Genomic DNA, 21,764 nt, shown 5'->3' on the forward strand with positions numbered 1-21,764 from the left:
TTCTTCGGTCTCTTTTATTTTCTTTTTCTCAAAATAAAAAACCAACTTAGCACTAGCTGGCCTGCTGGCCTGGCTAGAGGGAGTTGAGCCTCACTTTTCAATTCACAAGGTCCAGCCCATGCCAGCCCACATCGAAGTCGTGCCACTTCATTGCGGCCCTTAATTGTTTTGGGCTTTTGGCCTTAAAACCCATGAGCTTATGTAGGCCCAGCAAACCTTTGAGTTGAAAAGTAACGAAAGAGCGAACCAGACGACAAGTTCAATGAGGTTCTTCTGGGAGCCCACGCATCAATCCTTCGTTCGTCTTCCCTCTTCCTGTTCTGTTTCTCGCACCGCTCCCGCGCCCTCCCATGCTCCTTCTCAATCTGCTCTAAATTCCTCTTTCCTCTGTTTTCCCATTTCGCATCACAACTTAGTTTCTATGCTTTAATATCCTTAGTCCCTAATCTTTCTGCTCTTTTTCTCGATAACTGCGTTTGCACGCCTTCAGATTTACGCTGTAACCCTAGCTTCCGATGGCATCCAAGAAGAAGCAAGCCGAAGGGATTGCTTTGTTATCCATGTACAACGACGAGGAAGACGAAGACATGGAGGACGTGGAGGAAAATTTGGAGGCTGCTGGACAGGAGGGGGAGCCACAGGGTGATGATGGAGATGCTCGAGCTGTTGACGGTGATTTAGTGCCTGAAACTAACAGTATGATGGTCTCTGATTCTGCTGCACTTTTTACCCCGCCACTTGCCAATGATGGGATGACCCCGGAGAAGACTAAATTTCGGAGTTCAACGCCGCAGCAACCTTCTGTTAGTGCGTCGGTTTCGCCGCAGGAGCGACGGCCGGTGTCATCGGATACCAGAAGGATTAGGAGAGGGGCCCTTACGATAGTGGACTATGGTCATGATGAAGTAGCAATGTCACCTGAGCCCGAGGTGCTCCTTCGTGCTTCTGCCTACTCAAACATTTTCTGGTCTCTGCCGAAAGTTTTTGGTTATAACTTCACTAATTGCTTACTTAAGACGAATGATATAATGAAATAGATAGATTTCCTTATTCTTATATCTCTTTCTTTTATTTATGCGAAAATTATAGATGGAGCTTCCTGAAACTGGAAAATCGATCAATCATTTGATGAAAATTCGTTACAGTAAACCGATACCTTTACCAATCACAGAAGTCATTTTAAGGGTGAAAGGGGAGCCGATTGCGCTAGGTCGCTTGGTGTTATTGTTTTATTTCCAATAATAATTTTAATTGTTTCATCACAGGAAGGAGAGTTTGATGGTAGTGGCCAAGTTACTCTTGGGGAAGACCGTCAAACAGCAAATGGTAAGCAGAATTTTTGTTGATCATGGAATTATTTCACGGAGAGTTTTTATTAATGTTCATCCCACTTTTAATTCATTCCACCCATCCGTTGAGCATCATTTCATATTACTCCAGACTAAGCTCAGTGTTCAAATATAATGCGTTGAATTTAGGAATTCATAGTGTGAATAATTCCCTATGGAATGATGGGACGTAAGATTTTGAATAGTCAATTTTTCTTGTTAGTCATGTATCAGATGACAAGTGAACTAGAAGTTTTACTTTTAAGCTGTCGAACAGTTGTAAAAGTGATTGCGAATTGCATTAGTCTGCAATGGTCAAGTTTATGTACTATTGCAAACTTTTAATGTGTGAGATCTAAGTAGAATGCAGGATCACGTTTATGTATATTTATTTAAGAAATGCACTGTTGGGCTTGGACCGTATTTAGGTCTTGTGAAGGGGACAGAGGGAGTGAAACAGGGGCTAATTCTTGCTCACTATTTACCACGCTAAGAAAAAGCCTTATGTTGCTTTTGTGATTGGTTTATTCCACTGTTTTGCTCTAGCAAGAGATACATTATCGTTTTGCTTCTTGTTTTATTAAACGTTCACACAGGTGATTTACCTGGTAGAACGCCACCTGGAACAGTTCCAGTTTTGACATCTGACAATGATGCTAGCAGCCCTCAATTTTCTGAGCCATTGAAATCGGATGCCATGAACCATGATGCTATGGTTGGACCAGATAGTTCAGAACATGGAGGAACCATACAAGAAGAGCAGAAATCTGTTGATCCATTGGATAAATTTCTCCCTCCTCCCTCAAAAGCGAAATGCTCCCAGGAGTTACAAGTAAGTTCTATTGTTATTTTTTAAATAATTTTGTTTTGATCAAGAATGTAGCATTTATTGAGTATCCGGTTGATGCTTTGTGAATGATTGTGTATATGTTGAACTAAACTAGCGTGTTCTGTTCCTTTTCCCCTGTTATTGAGCGGTCGTACAGTTTTCTTTTCCCCCTTGTGTTTGTTCAAGAGCACCATTTTAGATTTTAGTAATTGCTTTTTATAATCTTAAATGGTTGGACATAAGTGATTTTTAGTTGCCTAATCGCCCCCTCCCCCAACACAGAGAGAGAGAGAGAACAAAAAGGAACAACATTTGAATGTTAGGAAACCGAGTCATGTCATTAACTCAGCAATAATTGGCATTAGTGTCGTTTTAGTTTTGGTATCTTAGCTTCTCCTGAAATAAAGAGTAAGCATATCAGCATATGGCTCGCTGAATTCATTTAAAATTAAACGTAGTTGCATTATGTTGCCATTTTTGGCTTCATTATTTTGTTCATTTTGATCATCTGGAATGAGTATGCTGGTGGCTTTGGTATCAGTTCTAAAAAGGAAATGCCCATGATTGATTAACTTATAACAATAGTAGAAGCACAAGCATATATTAAATTAAACTTATGCTGTGTTTTATGAATGTGGTATAGATATGTGTCTCCTTTGTTTTTGGAAATTAACATAAAAGTGTGCACGCGTGCGCACACAGAGAGAGTCCGTGATTGCTATATGTACAATGGGTTGATGCTTAACACAGTAATGAGATGTTAAACTAAGTTTATTATCCCTGCAAAAACGTTTTGCATGTTTTAGCTTGCTCTTTGGCAGCTAGTAATTTTTTCAAGTAAAATTTTAAATCCAACACTAGTTGTTTCTAACTGTTGGTAAATAAGAATACCATGCATTTGGCCGTTGCACATTTTTCTCATGTGCTTCTTGACTTTCATTTTATGCTATTGCAGAGGAAAATAAATAAATTTCTTCATTATAAGAAGGCTGGAAAAAGTTTTAATGCTGAAGTTCGCAACAGGAAGGACTATCGGAATCCTGACTTCTTGCTGCATGCAGTGAGGTATCAGGGTATTGATCAAATAGGATCGTGCTTCAGTAAAGACGTATTTGACCCTCACGGATATGACCCAAGTGACTTCTATGACGAAATAGGTCCTTAACATTCTTACCTCTGCATCTATCTTCTTGTGGTAATCCATACACGTGCTTTTTGTCAATCATACTTGCTCATACATACTGCTAATTTCGTCTAATGTGTCACTGTAGCTGCATTATTGGTTTTTGTTTGTGCATGTGTTGTAATCTATTTTGTCATGTTCCGTAACGAGGCTATTGTAGACTGTTTATATGGTCACAGTGAATCTGAGGCTTGTGGTATTTCAGCCCCGTATCTTTTCTTGATTCCAATGTTACATTGATAATTTATTTTATGCTTGTGATTTTCATCCTTCAAGAACTTCGATGGTGTTATCATTTTGGCAAAAATGCTTGGTTGGTTGTCCCCAAAAAAAGAAAAAAGCTTGGTTAACTTGTCTAGAAGCGTGTGGGACTACATTTGTTACTCTGCCTTGAAGCTATAACTGATTTTGGAGTTCTTTTCAACATTTTCCTAATATTACTCCATTCTCCACGCCTTTTATCTTCTACAAAACAGAGGCTGATATGAGGCGTGAAAGTGAGAGGAGAGAGCAGGAGAAGAAGAAAGCACAAAAGGTTGAATTTATTTCTGGCGGAGCACAGGGTGTAACAGCAGCTGGCGTTCCCAGGATCAACCTACCCGTTCCAGGTTCAGAAACCAGTCAACTCTAATGCTGTGATGAAGCTGCTTTTAAATGTTTTCCTTTTGTATTAGATGTATGATGATTTTATCATGGTGACTTTTTTGGTAGCTTCATCTGCTGTGACTGCTAGTGGCTCACATTTGGCGCCCTCTACAGGCGATGCTATCAATCGAGATGGAAGACAAAATAAAAAATCAAAGTGGGATAAGGTATTCACCGAAGTAAATTCATTTACAGCTTCTATGACATAATTCATCACGCTTACGAGATTTTAGTGAATTATTTTGTTTCAGGTGGACGGTGATCAAAAAAATCCTCTGCCCTCTGTGGGGCAGGATTCTGTATCTGCTGTTGGGGCTCATGCAGCAATTTTGTCTGCTGCCAATGCTGGTGGTGGATACATGCTATATGCGTAAGTTTATTTCGTTCGTGCACTCCGTTCTGTGTTTTGATTCTGATTAATTTTATATTCTCTATTTGCCTATACCTCAGCCTTTACAAGGAAACTAAACTCTAATAGTCGTGGGTGACATGTAGAGACTTAAATATTGTCTTCCTTTCCTTTACCCCTTTTGCCAAAACGCCTGCGGTTTCTCTTCTGTACCCTGTGGTGTGTTTCTTTTATTTGTATCTTGACATATCAGGCATGTGATTCACTACTTTAGTAAGTTTGGTATTGACATAAGGGACATCGAAGTATTCATTATGCTTCCAAATGATAATGCAATAATTATTTGATGATTTTACATGGTTTAAACGCATTCTTCTCCTAGAGATTTGCACACGCACTAGATCAATATTACCAGTGACTGTTTGCGTGAAATACCAAGGCTGCTTGCTTTCCTCAGGTCACATATTACCGTACAAATGTGGCGGTCAAATTGCTGAAATATCCTGTGCGCATGATAGCTTTTGAATTCTGACAGCTGATATTTTACTAATAGAATTTTTATACATGTTAAATACGATGACCTCTGTTCTTTTGTTGAACAGGCAGCAGAAACGGCGAGAGGCGGAGGGGAAAAGATCCAGTGAAAAGAAATCGGAGATCAGATCTTAGCATTCGTTCTAGTGGGTAGTAAACCTGTAACTGATAACATTTACAGAACGGGCAGAGATCCTGGGCGATTCATCTGCCAATATATTAGTTTTGTTTAATAGTTTATTCAATGATCAGATGTTTGATATTCTCTCATTTGATTTGGTTGGAGGGGAGGGAAGAGAGAATTGTTATTAATTGTATTCATCATAAGTGAATCCTGGAAAAAGAAAAGAAAAATTAACAATGCATTGCATGTGATGCTTTGTTGCATGCGTATGAGAGCGAAAATTGAACAATCGCTGCAAGGCAAAGAAAGCCAAAGGACAAGGGCGTCTGTGAAGAAGCATTCATCAGGTTGTCACATTTATCAAAAGAAGCCAAGGACATTGTTGAAATTAAATAAATGAGGTTAATATTGTTATAGTAAAATTTATGCACTGTATATGATGGTCAATGATCTTAAAGTGTATTGAAAAAAAGATCAATGATCTTAAAACTAGGCGGAAGCAATTGTTAACTGGTAAGTCTGAGCCAGAAAGGTAACAACCCCCCCTCCCAAAAGGGTGATGAGGTTGGCGAGGTTTGCGGGTAATCCCATTATTTCCTTGCATTAGTTTACGAAAGGTGATTTGCTTTGCATGAGACATTTACCTGCCCTCTGGATAATGATTATTAGTGGGACAATGTAGGGGGGAAAGTTAATGAAAGGACATGAATCAATGAACGTGTTGCCCATTTAGCTAATAAATCATGTTAATATAAAATCTTTTTTAATTTCACAGCGTAGGGCCTTCGGCCTTGGAAGGATATAAAGTAGGAGTATTGTTGTTTTATATGGAGCAGAGGCAGAGGTGTTGGGGACAGAGAGGGACAAGAGAACAAGGATGGGGTAAAGTGTGAGCGGCCAAGCGGGAATTGATGCGTCTTCCATTATATTTACTGTATGGGTGTGGCCAGAGCTATCCTTAAATCTAAAACCATTTTCTGACCCCAAAAAAAAACCTAAAACCATTCAGAAATAAATGCTAACAAAAAGTCATTTTTATCAACCAACTGCCTTTCTAGTTCTTTTCTTCGCCGCCTTCATTATCCTCTACCCCTCTCTTCTGCATAATTTGTTGGTTGATTGGATCATTCCCTATTCTTTTTTTTTTCTTTTATATTTTTTTAGTTTGGGTGCTTTTGTTTTTATAAATTATCAACAGTCTAGTTTTCCTTTTTTTTTTTTATAAATTTTATACACTACACGCAGCTCATATCTTTTTTTTTTTTTTTGTTTATCTATGGTTAAATTCTAGGCCTGTGCTTCGCCATGTAAAATTAGATGCATTACTCACACGATTCCTTAAAATTTTATTTCTGTTATGATTATAGGACAAAGTTACAACTTTAATGAATGACAAAATTGAAAAGTCGAATATTTTTCCATAAATTTAAGAATATCAACCACGGCTCCTTTGAAAAATATCACATTAGTTAAATTTAATTTACTAAATAATTGAGACACGATGTTGGGCCTATTTAAAATAGCTTATAAGTATCTTTTCAATCGTGATTTACAGAATATGAAATAAATATATAAGAGAAGTTTTGTCTCGACTTATATAAAATGTGCTTATAAGTGATTTTTACTGTTATCCCAAGCAAGCTCATTGTATATGGATATGCATGGAATATGGATATTATAAACCCGTTTGAAATAGCTTATACGTAGCTTTTCAATAATGATTTACAGAATACGAGATAAATATATAAAAAGAGTTTTATCTCTATTTATATTAAATGTATTTATAAGTGATTTCAGCAGTAATGACAAACAGGGCCTATATAGATATAGATATATATATATATTGATAGTTACTCCTTCCGTTCCTTATTATAAGAGACATTTAGTGCTTATGGCATGTTCCTATATATAAGAGACACTTAAAAGTTGTCTCTACTTTTTTGTGTTGATTTCCTATTTTATCCATATTTATTATCTCCAACTCACACTCTCTCTCCTTCCCACTTCTCTTTCTTTTAATAAATTACCATTGTTCTCTCTCATGTTCTCTCTCCTTATTAATGAGGGTATTTTTGAAAAAAGAATTATACTTTTTACATATTAATTGTTCTTAACTAATTTTAACTGTTTTTTAATCAACGTAATTCGGTTATTCGTCTCTTATAATAAGAAACGGAGGGAGTATTAAAAAGAAAAGAAAAAAGAAGAAGCGTTTTACGCAAAACGAGGTTAGTCCAAAACAAAACAGACACAATAGGAGGGTGAATTCCTTATAAATGGTGGAAAGTTGACGCGTGCAGTGTGGAGCCGTGTTGAAAAAAGTGGCACCAAGTCGCTGCTCTCCAGCTATGCCCTCCCTCCCTCCCTCCCTCCCCTGCTCGATAAGTCCCCAGCGTCATACCTTGCCCTTATTCTGTCACTTTACCTGAAACATGTTATTTCTGATATTGATAACTAATTTATGGATATTAAATAAATTAATTAGGTAATTATTTATAATAAATAAATATTATTTGTTTTAAAATATCTTTTTTAATCATATATATTAGAATTGATATTCTCTAACATGTCCAATCGAGAATTATTTTGGATAATAAATAAATAAATATAAGAGATAAATCAAATTAAATTTCCAGTTAGCTCAGATATTTAGTATGGAGGGTAGTACTGGTTAATCATAAACTAATGAAAACATGTTAGTATGTTATTACTTCTGATCTTTAATATAAAATCTCGTTTAACTTTTATTTTAGCCCTAAATATAAGACTCCAATCAACTTTGTTTCTAATATTTATGTATTTTTTTTTCTAAGATAGTCATTCTAACAATGGTAGTTCTAGCTAATACATTTGATTAATAAGAATATTTTAGAAAAAATAACACATATTTATGACAAATAATTAACTTAACTTATTTTCTTAATCTTCTCAAATTAGTCAGCTAACTCTTATAATTAGGACTAGAGGTAGTATTTATCAATTAACAACAATTGGTTACCACAGAGCAGCCGGCCAATTTCAACATTTTTATCATTCCCGTTATATCCTTCTTTCCAATCCTCGCCACATCTAGCTTTTTGTTCATCTGGGCGGAGCTTGATGTGAAGAGTCAATAACGGTTTATATCTCACATAAACCTTTTTGTTTATTTATTAAACCTTCGTGTGACTCCTAAGGTTCTATTTGGTAGGAAACATTTTAAATTAGAATAGAGGTTAGAACTATGATTGAGAAAATTTATTAAAAGAGTATTTAATATAAGAGATTGTTTGTTATATAAGATTAGGTAAATCTATATATATAGGATGGACCCACTTTCCCTGCTTAGCATTGTGATGAGTACCAAGTGCTCATCACCCCAACGCAGTGTTTTACTAAAGAATGGAAAAATCTTGGGCATTGGTTGTATGATAATCCCAACCGTCCAATTCTGAAATGTCCTTGTTGGACTGTGGGAAGACTCCAACGGATGAGGCTAGACTCCGCTTCTCTTCTCGGCAGAACCAATTTTCTGGTAGTGCCATCCATATGAGCCTCATCTGCGGTGGCTGTCCTTGGGTAGCGCATGGGGGCATTAAACTCTACGGCTTTTAAGTTCATCCAAGCTTTTGAACTCCCTTCCTATCTAGAATTTAAGTTCGTCTTCCATTAGCTGGTTCTTATATGCAATAAAACATTGTAATTTTAAAAATATTATCTTGCAATATATATATGTCTAAGCCTAAACAAGAATTCCCTTTTTTTTTATACTAATTACACATATTTCAATAAAATATGGTTATTCTTCAAATATTAATTCCAATACATATATAACTATTAAACAAATATTATATATGTAATTAAAGAAACAACTAGAAAGTATAGACAGGTTCAAAACCAACCTATGATTAGAATGTCAAGCTCCTCCTTCAATCCGAAACTTTTTTTTTGCGTTGAAAGAATAGAAACTTTCAAAAATTCCTGTAGTGCTTTCAGTTCGGAGTTCGGACACCTTTAATCTGAAAGCTTTTTTTTTTTTTATTTGATCTTTTCTCTCAACCTTCAATCGTAGAAACTCTTTTTCCTCTAAAAGTTGGCACCAAGCGTGTTAGAGACTCTTCAATTAGGTTAATGTTGAGACAATAATTTTATTTACTTAATTATACTCCATATATAATTTTTTTTCTAATCATAATTTCCTAATGAAAATAAGAGAAATATTTTTGCCATCAATAATTCGTGATTCTGTATCTGGTCAGGGATCACAATTTTTGAAAAACTACAACTGAATGAATAAAATAATGGAACCTTGCCTTCTACTAATTAAAACGCTGTGTTCGGGTGACGAGCACTTGGTGCTCATCACACTGCCTAGCAGGAAAACTGGGTCCTATATAGGATTGGGTCCATATCCTTCATTTTTAATGTTTAAAGCTTAATTTCTCACATTCCCTTTCAGCATACACACGGAGCAAACCTAAAAGATTCGGTAAACAAAAAAAAAAGAAGGTTTCAGAAGACCAAAAATAAGAAGAATCCCGTGGAAGTTGGAACTTTGCAGTCATTGTTATCCCTGTACTGTAGCGAAGTCAAAGCTTCGTGGAGCCAGACCATCAGAATCAGCAACCAGTCAGAAACGTTAAGCCGCTTAGAGCACCCCAGATGATACAGTCAGAAAAGTGAACAGGTGAATAAGTGATGAGGAAGTGGGGAAGATGGGGCCTACTAAGAGGGAAAAAAGTAAGCCCAGTGGTTCGAGTCAAAGTAAATGTTTGCTTTAACTTTACACTCATTACGACATCATCTTTTACACGTCCTAGCCGGATTAAAATATGAAAGAAAACACATAAAAAAGGGGCAAAAACCCAGCATCTCATCTCCATGCCTATCCGTTGCAACTTTGTAGTACCATTATCATGCATCTGTTCTTTTATATCAGGATTCAGAGGGCATGCTTGGCTTGGATATTCCATTCCCATACTCCTCCACAATGCCGTCATAATTCCCTTCTAGCTTTATTGCTTTAGTTCGAGGCCCAGACAAAAGTAAAGATGGGACCCTTTCTTTGCAATAACCTTAGTTATCGAGCACTACGAACCATGATTATTCTAATGGCTTGCCATTAGTAATAAAATTATTGGGGTCCTAATCGGACATACGTGGGCATTGTGCCTTTGGAGATAACTTAGGAGCATCTTTTTGTATCTTTTAAGTCTGAAAAAACAAGGCTGACTAATACATACTCTTCTTTCTTATTGAGGCCACTTTTCTGTTTTTCATCATGCGGCATGGCATGGCATCTTATACTTGCTGGCTAAGGGATAATATACATGTCTCTTGTTTAATGTGCTTTGATCAAGTTTTGTTCTGATCTCTTCACTGATATGAATATTTTTTTTCTAAAAAAGAAAAAGCAAACGTCATGTGAACACAGATTTGCTTCTCATCATGATTAGTATACTACCTCCGGTCCTTAATATAAGACCTTGTTTGATTTTTATTTTGGTTCTAAATATAAGACTCAAATCCATTTTATTTCTCATATTGACTTAATTTTTTTCAAAATAGTCCTTCTAATAATTATAGTTTTAGTCAATACATTTAATTAGTAAGGATATTTTAGGAAAGACAATATCTATTTAGGATAAATAACTAACTTAACTTACTTCCTTAATCTCTTCAAATTAGTCAACTGGTTCTTATAATTAGGATCAGAGGTAGTATCTCAAACATAAATTATCCGCGAGTGCCATTGATGAATATTCTGGTCATCGGAGTTTTGTTGATAAAAGGTTCTTTTCGATGTTATTTTTGTGGTTTTTGACTTGCTGTGTTCGACTTTGATGGCAGAGAGACTTTTGAGGCAAACAACTTTTACCGGGTTCAGTTCTTTAATCTTCTTGGCAGAGAGAAGTTTGACGAGTTCGAGGGGTTCTGGGATTATTACGGGTTGATAAGGCAATATCTTTTGAAGGTTAAGTTATAAAGTGAGAGGATGGATGAATAATTGTGATCTATTCAGACTCAGCAATAAGTTTATGCAGTGAAGAACAATACTCCCTCCATTCCTTATTATAAGAGACATTTGATACTTATATCATGTTCCTATATATAAGAGACACTTAAAAGTTGTCTCTACTTTTTTGTATTGATTTTCTATTTTACTCATATTTATTGTCTCCAACTTACACTCTCTCTCCTTCCCACTTTTCTTTCTTTTAATAATTTACCATTGTTCTCTGTTCTTATTAATGAGGGCATTTTTGAAAAAAAATTATACTTTTTACATATTGATTGTTCTTAATTAATTTTAACTATTTTTTTATCAACGTAATTCGGTTATTCGTCTCTTATAATAAGAAACGGAGGGAGTAATAATAATAATAAAGAGGTCTTCTCTCAAAAGTGATGATACCACAAAGCGTGTTTATGCTGTTAAAATCACCAATAAACATACTCAAATCCAGAAAATAATCCAGAACATAATATTCAAATGGATAAAGTGTCGGATCAATAATATGGAGCGTTTTCTTAAGTATTTTTGTAAGTATGAGATTACGAGTTGAAGATTTTTATAGAGAATACAACGATTATGCGAATTGTTTTAAAAAAAAAAAAAGTCTATAAAATCTCCACCCAATTAGGCGTTGGTTTTTTTAGTGCGATATAATGTTGGATTGATTGACTTGGAAAAAGATTATTATTGGAATCAAATCAATGGACTGGATGCCTAAATTATCATTACTGGGAGAAGTCTAAATTAATTATCTCAAGTCTCAACATAATACTAATAACAACAATAATAGTATTAATAATAATACAATCAGTCATTAGACGTGTCAGGCCAATACTCCGCACTATTACTGGTGTAAATAATAATAATAATAATAATAATAATAATAATAATAATAAGAGAGGCTCAGATATCAAAGTGGTTTGTCTGGGCATCTTAATAGAGAGACGTTGGAGATTCCTGTTCTGTGCCTTCACCCTCCGCCCAGCAACAACTTACCCACCCCCTTTATTTTCCGATCCTAACTCTTAACTACACTCAGCCACTCAGTACGACCAGTAAACTACGAACTAATACATTAACTAACTTTCCAAATGATATTAACTCCATGTTCTAATAAGGGACGAGGTAGTATTAGATAAAAAAATTAATAGAAGACTGAATATAAAAATGAAGTGATACTACGCCACTGCAAAGTAATTTTCCCTGACTTTTGAGCTTGTTGATGAAAAGGAAAAAAAAAACTGCTCCTAACGTAGAGTACATTAATTTAAAAAAAAAACAGAGAGAGATAAAAGTAAACAATAAATTTTAGAATATGCCAAATTTTTTCCAAAAATATATATAAATTAGATTCTTCTAGTGGAGTGGTTTAAAAAATTTGACGACTTTGGTGCTTCTCTAGTTCTATATATAGCGACATGACTTGTTCTTTTCAATTTTACATTGTGTGTTCTTTAACTTGAGATGGATCTAATTATAAAATATTGACAAAGGCATCCAGCGAGTAACGAAGATTTGGGGGGAAAAAAAAAAATTCATGATCACATTTATACATTTTCCGGATGCATTACCTCATTTATTCCCAGCTGAAATTGCGCAATGTTTTAACGAGGCTACATTTTTATTCTTTTTTCTGAGAGAAATAAAAATTAATTTCCTGAAGAAGTCTACGTTTTTAGAGACGATTTTAAGAGTAAAATACTAAAGTCTAGGATCAAGAAAGGAAAAAAAAAATCTAGCTTCGAGCCATTAGTACTTAAAACGAAAAGCATATTAGGAGGCGAGAAGAAAAGAAAATAAAGAAAGAAAGAAAGAAAAGCATATATCTTTAGCTACCATTACCAAACCAACTCCTCAATATATGACTGGTTCTTAATTGATGAATGCTGGGATACTTTCTTTTTCTCAAAAAATAAATGTATACAAATTGTATTTTTATTTCCAAACCAAAATGTAAAGATTGTCGAGTGAGGACGTTCTAAATTTCTAATTTTCTTTAACTACGAGTTATTTCATGCACCGGTTTATAACTAATGATAAAGGCATCCGGCCAAAAGGAAAAACTAATGATAAAAGATAAGAAAAATGTAGCGGTGCTTGCTAGACGCTACACACATACATTCAAGTACTTGTGCGTCGTTGACCCAAGAATAAGAGTTTTAACGCGTTACAAATTTTCAATTGTTTTGTGCATGAATATACATTATGAAATTATCAACGATTCCGACCATTTTCTTTCCATATCTATGTACCCTCATTTGGTAAGAATCTGAGGTGCACGAATCTTACATTTTTGGTAAAATGCACTAATAATATGTACTAAATATGCACTTTCAAATGACTTTTTTTTTTTTTTAAAGCAGAGATGGAGTTACTGGTGAAAACCAATGGGATCAGTGTCAGGGAGGCAATGCAACGGTAAGATTCAGTTCAGATTTTTGGAAGTTCCTTAAGGGGTAGTTTTGGGATTATGGAAAAGTTAACGGAACCTTTCCATGAATCCAAAAGCATAAGAGAGAGGCTGATTGAGATGAACTAAGCTACAAACAAATGCGAAGATCTCTCACTGCTCAGTAGTGGGTTCCAAGTAAAGATCTTTCATTTCAACTCTCCTCTCTCTCTCTATTTTCTCTGCCTACCTTTTCTTTCTTTTCTCTTGCTTTTTCAACGTCACTTGGCCCCTTCTTTCTTCCTTTCACTGTCAGGTTTTGTGGCCGCCTTCTTCCTCTCACTGCCATTGAATCAGCTTATTTCTTTAAAAAGACCTCAAAGCTCCTAAGAATATTTCTTCTTCCTCTTCTTCTCTCGAGCTGTTTTTGTTTCTTATGTGTCATAAACAGTAGGATTTGAAGGTAAGGGAAAACTAAAAAGACAGCGAGCTGAGGTTAGATTATTATGGCGGCCGTGAAGCCAGAAGAGATAAGCCACCCACCTATGGACCAGCTTCAAGGCTTAGAGTACTGCATTGATTCAAACCCATCTTGGGGTATGCCAAGTTTGAATCTTTTCTATGCTGCATTCTCACCTTCACCTTTTTCTTTTCTTTTCTCTCGTTGTGAATGATTTCCTGTTTGCTCTCTTCACAGGGGAGACAATAGCTCTGGGTTTTCAGCATTACATTTTGGCCTTAGGAACAGCAGTGATGATTCCTTCATTCCTTGTTCCTTTGATGGGTGGAAGTGATGTAAGTAAGCCGTTCCCAAGTTCGATTTGTTCTCCTTCATTTCATGTTCAGATATGAACCCGACTGATGATTCTGGTATAAGAAAACCTTCATTTAGCATTATGGGGTGGGTCCTCCCACGACTAAGAACATTGAAGATTCCGAGATAAATGTCCCTATGGTTTGTTTTGTTTTCCATTTAATGTCTCAGGATGATAAAGTGAGGGTGGTACAGACTCTACTTTTCGTGGAAGGGGTTAATACACTTCTGCAAACTCTGTTCGGAACCCGGTTACCCACAGTGGTGGGGGGTCCTATGCATTCATGGTTCCAATTATATCTATAATTCATGATTCTTCCCTGCAAAGGATCGAGGACCCACATTTGGTAATTTCTACATTCCTTCAATTTAAACATGCTTGTAAACGTTAATTGGTTATGGTCCTTGTCTGCGGAAACACTTCGTCACATTCAAATTGTTGTGTACGATCTTAGCTTGGAAAAGAACTTCACAACTGTGTTGCATATCATGAAGTTGTTTTCTTCGCTTGTCAACCAGAGAGAATGTGCGAGTGTCAGCTCTGGAGTTAAAACTAATGTGTTTATATACTTATGCAGAGATTTCTCAACACCATGAGAGCAGTGCAAGGTGCTGTGATAGTAGCATCAAGCATACAAATTATTTTGGGGTATAGTCAATTGTGGGCTATTTGTTCAAGGTGTGCTTCTTTGAATGTCAAAGAATAGAACTTTAAATATCACATTCTACGAGCCAAATATTTAATATCTTTCATGTTCCATGCAGATTTTTCAGCCCACTCGGGATGGTTCCAGTAATCGCATTAGTTGGTTTTGGATTATTTGATAGAGGTTTCCCTTTGGTATAACATCAATCCACATGCCACTAATTCCAATTCTCAAACTTCCAGATGTGGGAGTTTAATAGTATCTCCTTCATGTTAGTACCACTTAGCATACTGTTTTTGAAACTTCTTTCAGGTTGGACATTGCGTTGAAATTGGAATCCCCATGCTTATTTTGTTTGTAGCCTTCTCCCAGGTACAAATTAAGTTCACTCTTTTTCTTGAACTTTTTTGCATGTCAAATTGAAAGGTAGATAAGTTTTAATTTTCTGAAACTTTGATCTCTGGCTATCTAAAATTTCATCATCTTGAGGCTTGATACTTAAGTTGAAACAAACATTGTCCCTTGATGTAAAGAAAACAAGTAGGACATGCAGGCTTTTTCTGATTGTGATATGCTATTTGTTGTCTGCAGTATCTGAAAAGTTTTCAGATAAAGCAGCAACCAATACTGGAGCGATTCGCTCTGCTCATATCAACCACAGTGATATGGGCGTATGCACACCTCCTAACTGCTAGTGGAGCATACAAACACCGCCCGGAATTAACTCAAATACACTGTAGAACCGACAGAGCAAACCTCATTTCTTCTGCTCCATGGTTAGTGACAACATCTTTTAAATATACTCTCATAAGGTGGGACTTCGCTCAATAAATTTCTCTGGCAGTCACTTAATGAGTAGATTGTAACATTTTTGTTTTGACATAAACGGCTCAGACAAGTTTATACTCTCAGAGAGACTAAATCCATTTTTCAGCAAGGCAATCACTCACTTTTGATATTGTTGTGGCCAGGATAAAAATCCCATACCCTCTTCAATGGGGTGCTCCTACATTTGATGCTGGGCACGCTTTTGGGATGATGGCTGCTGTTTTAGTCTCATTGATTGAGGTATTGTCATGCCATATTTACACAATGTATCTGATTTGTATATCGAAATTCTTTGTTGGTCAGTGATGGAGAAACGTAATCTTTTTCTTGACAGTCAACTGGGGCATATAAAGCTGCATCGCGTCTAGCAAGTGCCACACCACCTCCTGCTCATGTTCTGAGTCGTGGTATTGGTTGGCAGGGAATTGGAATCTTGCTAAATGGGCTTTTTGGAACACTGACCGGTTCAACGGTCTCTGTGTAAGCTTTATTTCTATGAATCTTTGGCTTTCACTTCTCATTGGATACGAAACTGATCTTCTCAAGGCCCTTGACAGGGAAAATGTGGGGCTTCTAGGAAGCACTCGGGTTGGAAGCCGCAGGGTCATTCAAATTGCAGCTGGTTTTATGATATTCTTCTCAATGCTCGGTTAGTTTTAAAATAGGAAGTACCTTGACTTATGTAACTTAATAACAATTTTAACTCAGGCCTAATTTGCTCGTTTCTGCAGGAAAATTTGGGGCATTGTTTGCTTCAATACCGTTCCCTGTTTTCGCTGCTGCTTACTGTGTTTTGTTTGGTCTTGTGTGTGAGCACCATTACCATTTCCACCTTTAATTTTATCATAGCATCTCTTTGCTTCTTTCTCCTCACTAACATAGTCTTTCTGTGCGCTATTTTCAGCTTCTGTGGGGCTATCATTTTTGCAATTTACTAACATGAACTCAATGAGGAATCTCTTTATTACTGGGGTTGCCCTCTTCCTGGGTTTGTCAGTTCCTGAGTACTTCAGAGAGTTCTCAGCCAAGGCCCTTCACGGTCCTGCTCATTCCAAGGCTGGATGGGTGAGTTTAATGCTCTATCATCATGCAGTTTAACGAATTATTTTTTAGTATCATCTATCTAGCAAGGGGGCATACTCAAGTTAACTTTTTATTTTTGCCGTGTCTTTTGCAGTTCAACGATTTCCTCAATACTATCTTCTTCTCATCTCCAACCGTTGCATTGCTTGTTGCTGTGTTCTTGGACAACACACTTGACTATAAGGATAGTGCAAAAGACAGGGGAATGCCATGGTGGGCTAAGTTTAGGACATTTAAAGGAGATAGCAGAAATGAAGAGTTCTACACCCTGCCTTTCAACCTCAATCGGTTCTTTCCTCCATCGTGAACTTGTTTTTACTGCGAAGAATGATTTTGAAGGAAAAGCATCATTTCCAGATAAGATTTTTAATGTGATGATGATCTGTACAAGTGAAGAAGAAGAATGGGAGGAATATGTGTGTTTTTGGGTTGCAGAGGAATGGTATCCTCGGCTTTCTGTTCAATTTTTCATGTATTCAACTGAACTGAAGTATTTTCTTCTTCATATATAAATAGAGAATTTATTTGTTCCATATATCTTCAATTTTCTATCATTTTCCTTCATTCTCTCGTAAGGCTGTTACCCACCTAATGATCAATTACCAATCTTAATTTCTGACCCAAAAATACTGTTCATAGGTCTAAAATCAATTGCATGCCTTCACTGAAACAAAATCATTTCCTATTTCCTTTTGGGTAAAGATCTTCTTCTTCTTCTTCTTCTTCTTCTTCTTCTTTTTTTTTAATGTAGAGAACCGTTTATAAAATGCGAGGCTGACAAAAATGTTCAGATGAAAATATCAGACAAATGAAATTTAACCTCAGAATGCATAGGGCTGTTGGTGTTTACACATGCACCCTGGGCACCTTGGATGTCGATAAATGCTCCGACCAGATCTCCTCATGCCAGCTTTCTGACCCTCTTGAATCATCTTCTTAATTTTGTCTTCAAAGGCACTCCATCCTATGGTCTCATTCTCTGACAAGATCGCTGCCAGCCTCTTCTTGTTTGGCCTCAAGGTAGGAGCATGACCACCACCATAGTAGGTCCTAAATCCAGATACCATTGATGAAAGTTGGCTTCCAGAGTCAGTCATGGCAAATACGTCGGCAGTTGCACAAGCTATAAAGTCCAGTGCAGCCAGCTGCATATATTCACTCACATCAATCTTCTTTTCTTTATTTTTTCTCTCAAAAACAGATATTATACTCAATACTCAAAGAATGTCTCCTTACCTGAGAAGAAAAATTCCTGAAAGGTGCTAGTTCACTGGGGGATAGCAGATTTTCCTTTGTGACTAAGTTGGGAAAGAGCTTAGTGAAGGGATGCATCCTTGAGTCTCCTCCATATATATGAGAACCAGCCAAGTATATGTATGTTCCACTTTTGAAACCGAGACCGGCTAGGACAAGTGCTGCTTCTTCTGGTGTCAACGGGCATCTTCCCAACGTCCTCAAATCCATTGGAGATATGGGGCTACAAAGATCTATTACAAGTTAGAACATACATGCTTCTAGATTGATCAAAATGTAATGTAATGAATAACTTAAAATGTGTCACCAAAAAAAAAAGAAGAAGAAAATGAGTTTGAAACAAACGTTGTTTTCTTCAGTCGCTCAAGAAGAAGAGGGAAATGTGCTTCTCTGTAGGATCTAAGTTCCCTTCTTTCATCTTCACCACCTCCAAATTCACATAAGGAGTAGGCTACCATGTCAACTTCGAATCTTAAGTGCAAGGCAAGGTATTTGGTTGAGCCTCTAGCAGCATCATGATCTCCATTGTTCTGGATGAACTTCCCTAGTAAATGTTTATCTAACTTGCTTCTTGCACTACTATATTTTCTAATCCTTCTGACCAACAATGAACCAACTTCTTGAATTTTGGGCACAAACTTCAGAGCATGGAAGTTGCATTTGCACCTTAGCCTCTGCAATTTTTAAAGTCACAAGCAGAAGATATTCCTTGAGATATTGATATATGATTGAAAGTCAGGCTTCTAACAAACAAGTGAAAGTTTGAAAAACTTCATTGAAAGGGAAACTTTATGACCTGAATGCCAGAAGGAAAGGGATCAAAACCTAGTCGATTTCCATATCCAAGGAAGTGAACAACTCCATTTCTCCGAAGAATAGGAAGCACAATTTTGATGTAGTCACTGACTGTTGCTTCCTTCACAAGATCTGAATCTGTAATCTAAAATGCAAAGTATATACTTTGTTATAAAACAAGTGTAATTTGTCCTGGCATTCAATAATATACAAGATGCTGAACCTGGCTGCCTATTGCTTCTATATCCAACGATCTTAAATGAGGTGGGATTTCCTTCACAACATTAATTTCATCCTTCATCATATCCACGAAATAATCCTCCTGATATATGTCACCAAACTGGCTGCATATTGTGCATCAAACATGTGAATCAACGACTGGAAAATATTAATTTCTCATTTGAAAAACGGCACTGCTTCGCTAGCTGGGGAAAAAATAACTCTCCGATCAACTACTTAGTTACTCAAAGGAAGGATTAATAGGAAAACAAAAAAGTTACAGAGAATGCCGTTTCAGATTTTTCATTTTTATTCTAATGCTAAAAAACGATATCATACCTAGGATCATTCCATACATTGCTGTAAAGAAACTTTGGAATAACTAGGGTTGCGTTGAGGAGATATGCCACAGCTACAGCATTGCAAATCTGAAATTACTTCGGCAGCCTAGTCAATTCCATTGCTGAGGATACTGAAAATATGCCTCAATGAAAGCGGTAAAAGCACACATCATCTTTACAATGAAAATCCGCAAGCATATCGAGAAACATATATGATTATAGCATTCAGAGATCCCATCTAATGTTTAGGATCCGGACTTCATTGTATAGGAGCCCACAGTAAAGAAATACCGTATCCAGCAAAGTAGACTTTTGAAATGGACCCTGCAAAGTTAATGGATTTTGGTCTTGAAATTATGATGACAATGCTACAATTTGTTAAGCTAGTTTAGTTTCTGGCTGTAAGAGAGACAAGGCAATTAAATTTCTCGTCAAATGGGGAGCTCGATTAATGTTGAGCGTGATAAAAAACGGAAGGTTTATCTGTATATGTAATCTTTAGTAATATGCGGAGTTTATTTCTGAATATAAAAGCTAATGCATACTAACTTTCAATACTTACAGCAACTCGTTGTTGATTAAGACCTCCATTTGCACTGACTAATATATAGCCATTAGTTTTCACAGATTTCCCTGTTTCAGAATATCAACTCGTTATTGATAATATAATGAAGGTAAATTGATAACAAGTCACTGCTCAAACGTAATATCTCTGCATATAGCAGAACATCGACGACTAAATATTGTAAATATCTGAAGAAACCCGTTTGATGTTACCTTGATTGCTCAGAACTTTTCTGTCTGCACAAGGTTTCCACGAAGATGCCTGCCGATACGGTTCCACCCACAAATTTGATGATTCCTGCTTGATCTCCCTCTAAAGTATTGGAAGTTTCAGTAATTAGACTAGCTAGAGCCAGGTGGAAACGAACTAGGGAAAAAAAAGAGAATTATAACTCCATCCAAGAACCGACAGGCATAAGGTAGAAGATTTTGATACAAACCTCTGCAAGGGCACTAGAAGCCAAGTTTAGAAGCCTATCATACATCTGTATCGGTGATGGTCGCTTGTCAGTGTATGAAACTCGATCCTGATCATAGCAAAAAAAAAAAAAAAAGCGGCAGATGTCATATGTTATGACAAGGTTAAATTAGGTGTAATTACTATTTCTGACGCAAACAAGATGAACTATTTCTGACACAAACAGGATGGAGAGTGCAATCTTAAACAGTCTCAGTTATGTCACTGCGTTCGTTCTGTGATAAACATGATTAGCAGAATAAACACTAACGCAGATAGATAACCAGAGAAGGTTGTACCTGAAAGCCACTTGAGTTGTTATTGGCCATATTGTGTTGAAGATTTGCAAAATCAAAGAAGGAGACCATAAGAGAATCAGAAGGACAAGGCAACTCATGAATCCAAACATGACAAGAATGGTCCTTAAGTGCTTTTGGAGCCACAAATGTTTTTTCCCAACGTAAATGCCCCTACATGAACCGTACTTTGAAGAATCACTTCTCAACCCATGAAGCAACAACGTCTTTGAATTCCAACGGCAATCACCTCCTGCAGTCCTTCTCCAATTTCTGAGCATCTAGTGTGGTAATCCTTCATTCCTGATACTAATTCGCCTTTCTGGAACTCTGGACGAGGACTTCTCGGAGACCCTTGTTTACCCATTACACCATTATCCACATCAACAATATTCAGTTTAAAGACTCATTCTTGCTTCATCCTACAGAAATAAGTCTACTTCTGGGTTCTCTTCGTCTCTCACTTGTTCTAAAGCCAACCCACCAATCCATAAGGAAAGGAATTCTTCAAGTTTGGTGGCCAGAAAAATGAGGCCAGAGCAGAGCTTGCTCGTATGAATTCGAGTTGAAGCGAAGGAGTAGGTGCTGGGAATGAGTGAAACCGAAGCGAAAGCTGAAAACTCAACCATGCAAATTGAAGTAGCCTTATAGAAGAAGGCTGACATTTAGAACAACAACGTCCCACCAAACAGAACAGACACTGGGGCACCATTTCCTGGGTTTTCACATTCGAAGCAAAGGCTTACGCTGGGACGAGTTGGTATTTTCTGAATTATAATCGCTTTCTTCAAAGGCTTTGAATTGGTATTTCTTTAGCATTGGTTTTCGATTTGGCGGGTTTTTATTCAACTGTTGCCAGGAAAAACCGTTAGCCTTGTCAGTATATTATTTTCTGGAAGAATAATGGTGGTTGGATAAATAGACAATAATACTATTTTTCTGGTGAAAAGGATGGCGCACTGGGACGACGCCTGGGCCTCCGTAACAGATATAACTAATAATCTTTTCACATCGAATGATTCATGTGTAGAATTGGACAAAATATTAAAATGGCGTAGAATAAACATTATACTCTAGTATTTTTTTTATT

At 36.7% G+C, this 21,764-nt stretch overlaps 3 protein-coding genes across 7 annotated transcripts; 2 read left to right on the plus strand and 1 right to left on the minus strand.

Annotated features, from left to right (window-relative positions):
- Positions 1-273: 273 nt before the first annotated feature.
- On the plus strand, positions 274-5,255 carry LOC114722975 (SAP30-binding protein). Of its 4 annotated transcripts, none has more exons than XM_028909105.1 (8): positions 275-929; positions 1,266-1,326; positions 1,925-2,160; positions 3,113-3,314; positions 3,817-3,948; positions 4,100-4,152; positions 4,237-4,355; positions 4,937-5,255. In XM_028909105.1, exons 1-8 carry the CDS (start codon positions 516-518, stop codon positions 5,001-5,003), a joined length of 1,284 nt encoding a protein of 427 aa, XP_028764938.1. In that variant the 5' UTR covers positions 275-515; the 3' UTR covers positions 5,004-5,255. The 4 variants fall into 4 exon arrangements, with proteins under 4 accessions (XP_028764940.1, XP_028764938.1, XP_028764939.1 ...); XM_028909104.1 differs by having other exon boundaries at positions 277-929; positions 4,052-4,152; XM_028909107.1 differs by lacking the exon at positions 4,937-5,255 and having other exon boundaries at positions 274-929; positions 4,219-4,304.
- An 8,372-nt stretch (positions 5,256-13,627) lies between these two features.
- LOC114722791 (nucleobase-ascorbate transporter 2-like) lies at positions 13,628-17,285 on the plus strand. Its single transcript, XM_028908886.1, is given in 14 exon segments — positions 13,628-13,973; positions 14,074-14,171; positions 14,362-14,452; positions 14,455-14,537; positions 14,769-14,869; positions 14,956-15,031; positions 15,150-15,209; positions 15,429-15,613; positions 15,809-15,905; positions 16,000-16,145; positions 16,223-16,314; positions 16,397-16,474; positions 16,570-16,730; positions 16,843-17,285. Coding segments are annotated over 14 exon segments (1,572 nt in total). The 5' UTR covers positions 13,628-13,882; the 3' UTR covers positions 17,056-17,285.
- Positions 17,286-17,360: 75 nt separating this feature from the next.
- LOC114722792 (O-fucosyltransferase 8) lies at positions 17,361-20,880 on the minus strand. 2 transcript variants are annotated; one of them, XM_028908887.1, is made up of 10 exons: positions 20,678-20,880; positions 20,362-20,448; positions 20,135-20,234; positions 19,920-19,990; positions 19,356-19,444; positions 19,021-19,141; positions 18,799-18,942; positions 18,348-18,676; positions 17,985-18,225; positions 17,361-17,893 (listed from the first exon to the last, which is right to left on the minus strand). In XM_028908887.1, the coding sequence occupies exons 1-10, from the start codon at positions 20,744-20,746 to the stop codon at positions 17,570-17,572; spliced, it is 1,575 nt and encodes a 524-aa protein (XP_028764720.1). In that variant the 5' UTR covers positions 20,747-20,880; the 3' UTR covers positions 17,361-17,569. The 2 variants fall into 2 exon arrangements, with proteins under 2 accessions (XP_028764720.1, XP_028764721.1); XM_028908888.1 differs by having other exon boundaries at positions 19,356-19,428; positions 19,907-19,990.
- Positions 20,881-21,764: the final 884 nt, after the last annotated feature.

The sequence above is a fragment of the Neltuma alba genome, unplaced genomic scaffold, assembly GCF_004799145.2.
Source record: "Neltuma alba isolate B1F8T4 unplaced genomic scaffold, ASM479914v2 tig00012116_pilon, whole genome shotgun sequence".
Classification (NCBI taxonomy): Eukaryota; Viridiplantae; Streptophyta; class Magnoliopsida; order Fabales; family Fabaceae; genus Neltuma; species Neltuma alba.

Excerpts from the sequence above, each read along its gene's own strand:
- LOC114722975 (XM_028909104.1), top strand. The coding sequence starts at position 516 with ATGGCATCCAAGAAGAAGCAAGCCGAAGGGATTGCTTTGTTATCCATG. Across the intron at positions 3,949-4,051 it reads GATCAACCTACCCGTTCCAG|CTTCATCTGCTGTGACTGCT; the intron begins GTTCAGAAACCA and ends CTTTTTTGGTAG. Across the intron at positions 4,153-4,236 it reads AAAAATCAAAGTGGGATAAG|GTGGACGGTGATCAAAAAAA; the intron begins GTATTCACCGAA and ends ATTTTGTTTCAG.
- LOC114722792 (XM_028908887.1), bottom strand. The coding sequence starts at position 20,746 with ATGGTCTCCTTCTTTGATTTTGCAAATCTTCAACACAATATGGCCAAT. Across the intron at positions 19,991-20,134 it reads AAAAGTTCTGAGCAATCAAG|GGAAATCTGTGAAAACTAAT; the intron begins GTAACATCAAAC and ends ATTCTGAAACAG. Across the intron at positions 19,445-19,919 it reads TTAATCAACAACGAGTTGCT|ATTTGCAATGCTGTAGCTGT; the intron begins GTAAGTATTGAA and ends AAGTAATTTCAG.